Source organism: Ornithodoros turicata, chromosome 8 (genome assembly GCF_037126465.1).
Source record: "Ornithodoros turicata isolate Travis chromosome 8, ASM3712646v1, whole genome shotgun sequence".
Taxonomy (NCBI): domain Eukaryota; kingdom Metazoa; phylum Arthropoda; class Arachnida; order Ixodida; family Argasidae; genus Ornithodoros; species Ornithodoros turicata.
This window is the reverse complement of record NC_088208.1, coordinates 25,980,256-25,991,723: the sequence shown is the minus strand read 5'-3', so window position 1 is coordinate 25,991,723 and position 11,468 is coordinate 25,980,256. Positions and strand designations below refer to the sequence as shown.

The window sequence follows — 11,468 nt, the reverse complement described above, 5'->3', positions numbered from 1 at the left end:
AAGTAAAGGTTAATTAAGTAGACTTAGCAGAAATCAAGCACTGGCTGGAGGTGGAAAACCGGAAGTCAGGTAAGACCGTAGTGGAGAACCGGAAATGCATACTGGATGTCAAGTATAGACTGGATGTGGACAACCGGAAGTTGGGTTTAAACCAGAAGTGGAGCCTGGACCAGAAAACTCAATTAATGCTAACGCATTTCACTCGTACTTACCGCTGAATCGCCAGTGAGTTTTCTCTTAATGAACATTTATTTAATCAAATACGTGTCTTTATACATGGTCCTGTGCACTGCACAGTCATCTGCAATAAAGTAATTGTGGTGACTAGTGCCAGCATCATAGCACCTCTCGTAAAAAGCAGCAAGATAACATCGTGCCCTGAATTAGTGCTACTACAGACCCAAGCATGCGTTACCCGCTAAAATGCTGCTTTATACACACAATGCGCTACGTGCACATCTTATGAGGAACAGAAAAGCAGCTCAGCTATGGGAAGCAAGACATTCCTCCTATCCCTATGGAGATTTGTAGTTTCACTGCTCTTCCGTAAAAAAGATCACAGTGGCCCATTCCTGATAGTAGTAAAGAAATTTATGTAAATGCATGTGACTTGGCTAATGTCACACTGCACACTATATTCATCGAGTAGATCAAACAGTTCTATATTCCATTCCACTCTGCTGCTTGCATCACCAGCCCGTAGCCTGACAAAAACAAGTGTGACACAGGCAGATATATATTAGTGTGATTCTGGTATAAAGCTATACGTTAATTGATCCAACCACAAATGCAGACAATGTTGCGATAAATAACTTCCTATATTCCAAACTATCCATTCGCAGTACTTAAAAAGCTGCTGTTACGTTGCTGTACATACTAACATCCTCATAAACTAATGATAAAAAAAATCTCATGCATACAATACATGATGATTGAAGAGGGATGCGACATCTCAATGGTACTACTTTTGTCATACATCCAGCATAGACAAGTCCAGTTTTTGTACAACGCTAGGCTTAAAAACTTTACCACGTTAACCACAAAATGAACCAAATTTGACACCCACAATTGACATAACGAAGTTTTAAAAGCGGTAGGACCTATTTTGTCATACTATAAATTGAGAGAGGGCAGAGAGTGCGAAATGAAAAAGGCACTGCGAAGTCAAGAATGCTGCACACTGTTTACCTGCACAGCATACTCTGTCGGCGTCACGCCCAGCAGTGGGCGTCACGGTAAAAGAATACCCCCTCAACGAAGCAGGGCGTCACATCCTATCAAACACTACAGAACAGAATGATTACTACGAGTCGTGCTTAAAAGAACTGGCCTGTCGTAGTCCGCCATTGTATACGACCTCGCCTGCTCGGGCACACACTGTCTGGTCATGAGGCGGCTCGTGACACACAGCCAGAGGGAGGATCACGCCACACAAAGGCAAAACAGTCATGTCGTACGTCTACCGTGGGGCTGTACACAGGTAATAGGCACAATCCGCCGCCGCACGTGATCTCGTATTCCAATGTGGTCCGGCATCATAAGAGGTCACACGGTCAGGAAACACCCCATCGTCGAACCTCTCACGGCTGCTCCTCTGATTCACACGTGGAGGTCTCCACTGGGTTCCCCTCTCCTCATTCGTTCCTCTTCAGCGGCCCTCCTCGCACGCATGGCCCTGGCCCTTCTCTGCTGGAGTCGTCTCAGGGAACGCGCGCTCGTTCTCGCCAGCAGCGCCGCTTCGTCGTCGCTGGTGCTCGCGTCGCAGTTGACGGAGTGCACCGTGCTGACGGTCGTCGGGCAAGAGTGTGATGCCGCGGCTTCTCCGTGCAGGTTGGCTCGCGTGATGGTGACGTTGGCGGATGAGGCTGCCGAAGGGGACGACGAGGCTGCTGTTGCACCCTCCGTGGAGTGGTGGACGACATCCTGGAAGGTTCCGCCGGGGCGGACTATTGCTGCGTTCGACGACGACAGCAGCAGCGGGGTTCTCTCCGTGACTATGAACGCGCGGTTGTCGTGGTCGTCGTCATCGTCGTCGGACTCGGATTCGGGGGGCATGCCGGGTAGCCGGACTTTGCGCTTGCAGATGGGACAGGTGCGGCGGTTTTCCAGGAGCCACGTGTCGATGCACTTGCAGTGATAAGCTTTGTACAAAAAGGGGTTACGGATGTAGGTACGGCACGTGACGTTTAATGCGCATCAAAGAGAGAGAGAGAGATCTGTTTTAACCTGCGCACAGTTTGCAATTTTTAGTGGGGCCTTAGAGGAGCCCAGAAAGCACTTCCAATCACGATCATTTTTTCGAACAAAGTCGTTAACCTGACTGTTAAAACGCACCGTGCAAAGCGATTCACTCAACAGATGCATACACATCGCGGAATTCGCCAGAGATAATTTTTTTGTGTTATTGTCACATCGAGTAACATCCTTTCATAATTGGCCAGAAACTGAAAATCTTTTGGATGGCTTTCTGGGCTTCTTTAATGGTGCACCAAATTGCTCTGCCCTACTGCATTGCACTGCAGTGACCTACCAAGTGCGAGTGTTTTTGCTGAAGTATCATCAGCACTGGGAACGCTTCTGCTGATTCAAAATTGACCACATTTTTATGTGCAGAGCACTTAATACACTTGAGCAGTGCACTTCGCCCAATTCTTTTTCCAGTCTATGTCAGAACTCACTTGACGCACTTACTCAACACTGTTACAGTGGTTCTGCAGCCCATGGAAAAAAAACTGAGGAGGAGGACATCCCTGCTAGAGAGGTGTGCGGCGTATTGGGAGCACAATTTACCTTGGTGATTAATTAATTATTAATAAAATTGACTACATAACCGCATTAATATTTAAAATTAGCAGCAATACTTCACAAGTGCCCAAGTGACAGCCACACAAATGACCAGAAATAAGCATATTCTGCATAAAAGAAACGAAGCGAATCCATTACATACCATGAGAGCAGGGTAAGACGCGCAGCTTGTCGCCCTCCACATAATCCTCAATGCATATCGCGCATGTCTCGTAAGCATCTCCTTTCTTGTATTTTGTTGTGGGAATCTGCCTGAGGTGTCTCTTGGACAGACGGCTTTTCCTCTTTTTGCACCAGTCCCTCACGTACTTCCCAACCTAGAGAGTTGGTTGAGTAATTGATTTACTGGTGCACCCAAACCAGACAGTATGCAACTTGTGGGTGCCAGACAAAGTGACAAAAAAAAAAAAAAAAAAATTCCAGAGCCACTGTAGTAGAAACTATGTCAAAGAAGCCAGGTAAAGCTAATGGTACATACGACATAGCAGAAGATGGCAACTGTACACAGCCCAATTATGGCCAGGAACGGCACCACGTAGCTGATGAGATTAACGAAGTTCTCCGGATACAGCTTCACCTGGTAGCTGCGGCAGTGATAAGAGAAAATCAGCCGAAGATACTATTCCAGAAGTCCGGGTACACTGCGAACCAGTCTCTTAGGAAGCAACGTAGTTACAATTAATTGCTTAATTAGCCAGTTAGCAGTAATTAATAACTCCTTCTCAGAGAGAAACTTACATGACGAATACCAGTCGGCGACAGGTAGTGAATGAGACTAGTTTCTAAAATATGAGTAGAGACTGAAGTTTTCGGTAACGATTTTGTTTCCTACATTCGGGTAGTAGAAATCGGGTGAATAAACGTTGCTCTCTGAGCAAGAGTTATTAATTACCATTACTGATTAATTGCTCAGTATGTGATTACTTGTAAACAAGTTACTTCCCGGGACTGCTGTAAACGATTAAATGCTCACTCGTCTTTGTAGGTATATCTCCTGAGTTTTATCCCGCTCTCCTCGCTCACCATCACAGCGTATATGTTCACATCCACATCATCTGCAAGGGAAGGAGCCGTAGAGTTTAGAAAACACCTTCCCCATCTGCACCCCCTACTGTTCCGACAAAGAATTTAATCCGATAAGGAGCTCCTTGCATCCAGGGTACTGGTTTTTCTTATCTTTGAACTAAGAACCACAAGCACTCAAGTCAAGAGGCACACGTTTTATACCATTTGCAGTCTTAAGTGATCAACGAGGGGACATTTAACGTGCTTCAAAGACCCTGTCAGAACGAGGGCAGTGTGTTTAAATAATGCCTGCACGAACGTGAGATCGATGTCCAGTAGTGTAAATGTTGCTAAAAGTGTGCTAATGTGTACTAATCTTTCCATCATCTCCAACAATGGAACTTTAAAATCGCAGAAAAATAACAATACTGGCATACGCAAGAAAAAAAAAATCACGACCTTATGAAACTGATTGCCTTCATATTTACTACGATATTTGGTAACATTCACATAGTACACTCAGTTGCCTCATGACGTAAACCCCCCATTAATTAAAATTAATTGCATGACCACAAGTACTGTCAGGCATCCTGGACTGGAACCTTTAGGTAGGACAACGCAGCACAAGTGTAACCAAAATATAAAAGACAGACAGCGGTCTGGCAGAGTAAAAAGTTGCAATACACCTCAGAATTCAACAGCACTGCAAGACATTCACTACCGTTACTAAATACTATACTATTCTACTACTTCTATTCTAAGTACTATTCTAAATATTCTCATAACAAGATGTGGTGCCAGTAAAAAGAAAAGAAAAGCGATAAAGCGCTGCAGTACCAGAGTCGTGTTTAAGAACTTGCTGGGCTTCACGTGGATTAATGTGCACCTTGCGATCATATATGACAGCCACATCGTAGCCTGCTTCCTGAGCATACCTCGCCTAGAACACACAAGAGTTGGGTGGGTTAGTAGCGTCATATCCCGAAGGTACGTTCACTACGGTCGGGAGCAACTTAAGAAGGGAAAAGAAATCTAGCCCGTCACCCTCATACACCGCAGGAGATAAGGAGACGCAGTAGCGCAGCAGAAGAAACACTGCAGCGCCACCGCGCACCATCAGTAGTGAGTGTGGTGGTTTACATTATCTGGCAGAGGAGGGAGCATGACCTCTATGTGTCCAGCCATCCCACCTGCGGTGCAGTAATATTTTGAGAGCTGATGGACCACATTTTTTCCCCTACTTAAGCTGAACACGACTACAGAACCTCATGAAAATATCATACTTTGTCCCCTAAGCTGCACTCAAATCTGGCAATGAGCACAAACCATGCAAAGGTGTCGTTCGAAGGGAAAGGGGGAGGAGCGATCGCTTCACAAGCAGTGATGGGCGATGCCACCGTTAATAGACCCTGCAAGAAGAACACGACATTAGTATTTATTTATTTATCTGTTGACACTGTTGGCCCTCAGGGCTTCTACAGGAGAAGTACCACAAGCACACCAACTTTCTTTTTTTGTACAACAGAGTCACACAACTTTGTGCATGAAACATCCAGCTGCACAGCTCTGTTACTACTCCCCATACAATATGAACCCACCCAAACAGCAAGACAACTGACTGGACTTTGCCCGATGCTTATCAGCCCAGTGCGCGTTTTAGGAGCTCAAAGCCACACCCTCTTTGTTTACGTGCTACTGATTACACCATGATGACATCATACCCTCATAAACGTATTGCTGCTTTGGCCTTGTTGACATATGTTACCCCTTACATTTTACCATGCACCCACTTATACCAGCTTAAAAATGTGCAGGCTGAATAAACACGATTAATGCAAAACAACAAAGGCTTTCACCAATACCGAAGCAACAATAAAACACCAGTATTTTTTTTTGTTGTTTCGGCATCAGTGAGGCTTTAAAAGCTATCCTTGATTTCTTAACTGATTTTATTATTTAATTTTTTTAACTGAGTCAACAGCTTCTGCAATTTACATTAGTCACCATATGAGAGGTGCACTTAAGATCGAAATTCCGAATATTGGTAAACACTCATTAAAATATCCATTAAAATTAAGAACATGTCATACATACACAGGGTGTCCCAGCTAAGTGTACACAGAATTTTGAAAAATAGATATAAATCACTTTTTCCGAGATGAAATCAATTACAATATAGTATATGCTGAAAAGCACTCCTTAGGAGGGCACCAGCAAACTCCTAAGGCAGTGTCTTAACTTTCAACGGTTAAGTTTTTAATTATAAAAGCTACAAGGTTGTACCAACTTACTACATCAAAGCTACTTACAGGAACTCCCTCCTCAGGCACCAAAGCTGAGAAGCTCAACTCCTGGTCTAGTATGTGCTTTACTTCTGGTGTGGAATTACTTGGTGGTATCTGCAGGTTGGCAATGAAGGAAACACAAATAAAGTCCACACACCCATAAACGAAACAACACGCACAACAATAGTGCGAGCCTTTATAAGACAGCTCTATATAACATTTGCAATTTCAAATTCAAAGGTCTTCTGTGTCAAAACTTCACACACTAACACTAAATATCTCGCAAGGAACACCACAAAATGTGCAAAATTACATTTCTTTTTCTGATGCCATCGGGGCACCGCAAGCAGTGACCGAGATGTTATGTCAGGTGATAAATGCAAGACAAAAGAGGAAGCTTGATAGCCAGTTACGCTGAAACAACTATGTGCAGGATAACAAATGTGTGGTTTCAATGCTACACTGAGCAGAATACTTGAGATTAAACCTGATACCTGTCAAACCACAATGACACCAGCAAACCTGTCCTGGATACTTGCCATTCAGCATATTATGTGCTCAATGCATGGATGCATGCAATGGATAGAATTTCAGTAGCAGACACAAAGCTAAACAAGAACAATTTTATTTCAAGATGATGAATGGGAAATTTCATCGCCAGGGGCGCTACTGTACCCCCATTGTACCCTGTACCTATACCCCCTGGTGATGTGGGGAATTAAATAATGAGCCCCTTCACAATAAGGATCGAAGTCCTATGGTGTCCGAAAAGGTCAAAAGAGCTTTGAGGGCAGAGCGTTGGTGGGCTCTATTTAGCCACGGGCTAAGCAATTTTGATAGAGACGGGACGAGAGTCCAGCTGGTTAAGAGACCCGAAGGGTGCGGTCCAGGAAGGCACACACACACAACAAGCAACACTGTGCCGGGAAGGCCAGAAAGCAACATTGGTAAGGCAGTCCCACTTTTCAGGAAATTGGGTGCGTTCTACCACCATCATGTTGGGCCCCACGCTTATGCCACAATCATAAAGAAACAAACATGCGTATCATGCGTAACACTTACTGCAACAGTGTGCAGAAATACGGACATATAGTCCCTGAGCTCAGTGCGCTTGCTAAGGAAGATGACATCATCGTGATTGCGTTTTAGCGGGCTCTATATTCATTCCATATGTGCGCCGTCATGCTACCAGCCCTGCCTGTACTTTGCTCCTTGTCTTCTTGTACAGCTCTTGAAAGTCATATCAAACAGAACGGCGCAAATCCGCGGCTCACAATGCCCTGGGCACGCGACTTCATTTTGCGGGCCAAAAAATTATCATTCGCTGGAATTTGGAGGCCAGCTTGATAAGGCAAGTATCTGATAAGATAAGATGAACAATACTGCTCTAATGAACAATTTGGACAATTTCTTATGGACAGTGTAACCATGCTGACAATAGCACAGAAACTACCTTTACAGATATCAATAGTCTGATGTATATTGTGACAGCTAGGAAAATGTCTCTCATGGGAGAGATAGCCTGGTCAAAGCTCTCGGAGTAAAAAAGTAAAGTGTTTTCTTGAAACACGCTTAATTGGAAGAAGCTGACATGGTCTTACTTTTCTGGACAGCAATGTGACCACACCTTCTACATCTGGTTATTCTATCATGCACATAATGTTGAAATGCTCCTTGTCACGCACTGCAGTAGTCATAACACAGCACGTCCTCGCCACCCATGTTATAATTCTGTTGCTATTACTTTACAAGATTGTATAGCAAGTCTCCCACACTCAGAGAGCTTACCGTGGATTAAGAGGACACGGCTGCACATCACTTGTTACATGCAACACATTCTTTGTGTTCGTATGAGCGACATTCCCAGAATACCTCAACCAAAGTTGCACAATGTCACAGTTTTCTGCTGCCACGTGAGTGTGAACTCCTAACGTGATATCTCTTTGTGCTCTTCCTGAGACTCAGCCGCAAGATATTTGTAGCAGACGACAGCGACACCGGTGCCATCTGCTACGAGACTCAACAGAACTTCTGTCCCGTGAGCAGTGGTTTGCCTTTTCTTCCACTAGAATATTCTGGGGGGGATGTCGCTCGTACGGATGTACAGATTAAGAATGACGGCGACACACTACAACATGGGAGGACTCAACGAATACTCACAACGACGATTTCCGCAGCAACCAGTGTCGCGTGAAACAGCGCTGCCATGCTGACAATGCTGTACACGTAGAGGATGGTGATATGGCACGGCATTCTGCGGTGAGGGAACATCACACTTCCCTGATTTTAAATCCCCACCTGCCGTATGTCACATTGTAGGAGCCTGAAAGAAACACGGCGTATGTCAGTGCCAGCGGGTCGACGCGTAACAGCGTCTCAGTGCAAGACCACAACAACACTACGAAATGCCAAACGTTAATAGCGGGACTTCCTCCGACGTCAGTCCACAAACTGGATCAGACATTTGGACGGTTGCCACTAAAGATTACCGGCAGAGGGAATACTCGTGCAGTCGATACTCTGCTCCACGACAACACTACCACTAGAGCCCAGAATGATGGCCGTGATAAGATTTCCTTTATGGCTGCAGAGGGTGGTCATGAGTAAAGGCTTGCGCGGGTGCAGTTATGTCCGCCCCAAATCCTAGTGTGCAGATAGAAAGACAATGTTTTGAAATCCGCACTGATAGAGTGCGGACGAAACTGCACACCGCTGCGGATATCTGCGTTTTATTGTCGCTGCCGGCGTCCCCTAGGTGGAGCCGCAATAGCACGCACCAAAGACGTGTCCAAATGCATCATCCCGTGCATCGCTGTGCCTTTTACATGGTGACGAGTAGTGTCTATAATCAGAGTTCGAGGTAACTTGGTACTGTAACTAAGTTCCTTTTTTTGGTCGCTTATAACTTAACTCGGCACTTTTGCGCTGTGGTAACTTTCAGAGGAACTCGTTTCTTTTTCGGGTAACTTTGCTAAAGTAACTTAAGCTAAGTTCCAAGTTATTTTTAATTCGCTTTTCACTCACGTCCACATATTTTCTTGCTTCCTTTTCGGTTCTTTCATGGCATTTTATGCCATAAAACGTGATATTCAATCAATGCCAGTGTTCTATTCAGGAAGTAAGATGCAAAGCGTTCGAATTGTTGGACATAAACGAAAACGATCTAAGCGTGTTGCACTCCTCCGCAGGCAACTTAAGGTCTAACTCAACCGCGTACGTGTGCTGCACCTGTGTAGTGCTACTTTGTGTCCGAAGTAACTTGGAAGTAACTGGGAAGTAACTCGTTCCTTTTTTAAGTAACTCCGTAACTGCGTGTTACATTTCAGGCTGAAGAACTTTGTTATTAACTTAGTTACATTTTTGAGGCGGTAACTTAACTCGTAATGAGTTCTTTTTGACGGGTAACTTCTCGATCTATGTCTATAATTACTGTGTCTAAGTTAAAGCAAAAATAACAAAGACTGTTAAGAGCATCAACTGTTTTTTATGTATGTAGTAAACAGTTGATGCTCTTAACCGTCTTTGTTATTTTTGATTCTGCATCGCCAGAAACTTGTACGTTGTTTTTTCTTCACGTTAAAGCAAAAAAGCTCAAACCAAAGCAAGTGTTGAGCGCAATGAACGTAACGCAATAACTACCGATGGATAGACAGGTCGGCCCATAGCACCTGCCTGCTGTTTGTCATTCATCTGTTTACAATGCGAGCAACGAGATACTAGTATGCAGCTCGTAAACATTCAAAGGAGAGCGGCCTGCATAATGTATGAACTGAAAAACTCAAATATATCCCTGTTACCATAACGTGGCAACTGGGACTGTTCCAAATGGAATAGTGCAGCGTTCACACTCTTGCACTTTGTACTGAAGGCTCCCACAACAAGCTACTTTCACAGCGATGACGTTCTGCCCTCAAACATGGCAGCTGCGTCTACAGATCTGTCACCAATAACCTGTAACCCTGCTTGCAGTCTACTAACCACAGCCCTGCACGTAAGCAAGGTGACACACTACGAAACCATAACGATCCCTGAAACATGAGGGGGATGGGGGGTTGACGTTAAATAGGGACCTTAACAGAAAATCGAATCATGTTTATCAGGCACTCCTTATTGCTCCCATGTAGATTATTTGAATCTGAAGTACCTTAGAAACTAAGCTGTTCAGTTTTCCCACTATCACGTATAGTTCAAGTTCTTCATCGCAGTTTGTGTAATGATGAGGGCCAAACAACTTTGGACCTACCAGCAGCAAGCGAGGCTGACGTACCCACCCTAGGTCAGCGGTCCCACTGATAAACATGTGTGCTCTTTAATTCACGGGGCTGATAATTCTGTCCTGCTGCTTTCATGTAGGAGCAACGCAACCGTTGTATTGTGTAGGTCTGGCGTCATAACAGCCGGTGGATGTTCATGTCTTGCTTCACGACAGAATAATTTCCGCCGCCGTTAACCACTCAATGTCACTAACGCCGACGTCCTTCGTGATTAGCGTATTTTGTAAATGGCATTGAATCATCAATGACTCGTCAGCCTATTGACCTAATCGGTGGCCAGATACCACAATGCGATTAGCATGTATGACACATATCCAGGCGTAGAGTAGGTGGAAATAAACGTTGTACAACTTCATCAAACAATGGAACAATGTTGCGCATCCAAATGCAACCGCACGTAAAATCCCAAACAGTGGGCCGTTGTCTCTGATGAAGATGACACTAAAACAACGACATGTTTTTAACTCAAGACAAAAATTAATCGCAACAATTGCTGCGACAAAACATTAACCTTTCTAAGCTCAAAGCTCTTCCATTACAAGATAGATGCTGCACTTGCATGGGACGTACTTTGCAAGATGACGTATTGCTTGCAAACCAAAACAAACGTGAGGAGATTAGCAATGGCAACGACTGGCAACAGTCTTCCAAGAAAGCGTTCTGCAGTACACCAAGTTTATCAGCAATAATTCCAAGGCCATAAAGAAACCCACATTTAGGCCTAATGGATAAATTACTAAAAGTGTTGTGCTTACCCGTGATATCCTCCGCAGCCGGTTTGGTGTTGTAGTAGTTTGAATGCCAGTAATCCCACTACATGAGTATAAGCCTGACATACGTTTCAGAGAACAAGCTGAACTAACGTCAACAACCAACAACAAACCTCCGAGCCTCCGATGCAGCAACAAGGAGGAAACGAAACCAACGAAAACGACTGCGAACCACGTGATACAGAGCCGACAGAGCCTTGCCTCGCTCTCCCCGAGGTTGTTTCGAAATAAACGTTGAAGTTTTTTCTGAAAACAAAAATGAACTAGATTACTTTTGTAGTGCATATGTTGTGGTAAATATTTAAAAATAATGAATTGATTAAACGTTG

General features: G+C 44.4%; 1 protein-coding gene across 1 annotated transcript; it reads right to left on the bottom strand.

Moving 5' to 3' along the window:
- Positions 1-226: 226 nt before the first annotated feature.
- LOC135366783 (E3 ubiquitin-protein ligase RNF13-like) lies at positions 227-11,314 on the bottom strand. Its single transcript, XM_064599696.1, has 9 exons — positions 11,125-11,314; positions 8,256-8,418; positions 6,120-6,209; positions 5,094-5,219; positions 4,648-4,750; positions 3,779-3,860; positions 3,284-3,389; positions 2,948-3,122; positions 227-2,141 (listed from the first exon to the last, which is right to left on the bottom strand). The coding sequence occupies exons 2-9, from the start codon at positions 8,364-8,366 to the stop codon at positions 1,600-1,602; spliced, it is 1,335 nt and encodes a 444-aa protein (XP_064455766.1). The 5' UTR covers positions 8,367-8,418; positions 11,125-11,314; the 3' UTR covers positions 227-1,599.
- Positions 11,315-11,468: the final 154 nt, after the last annotated feature.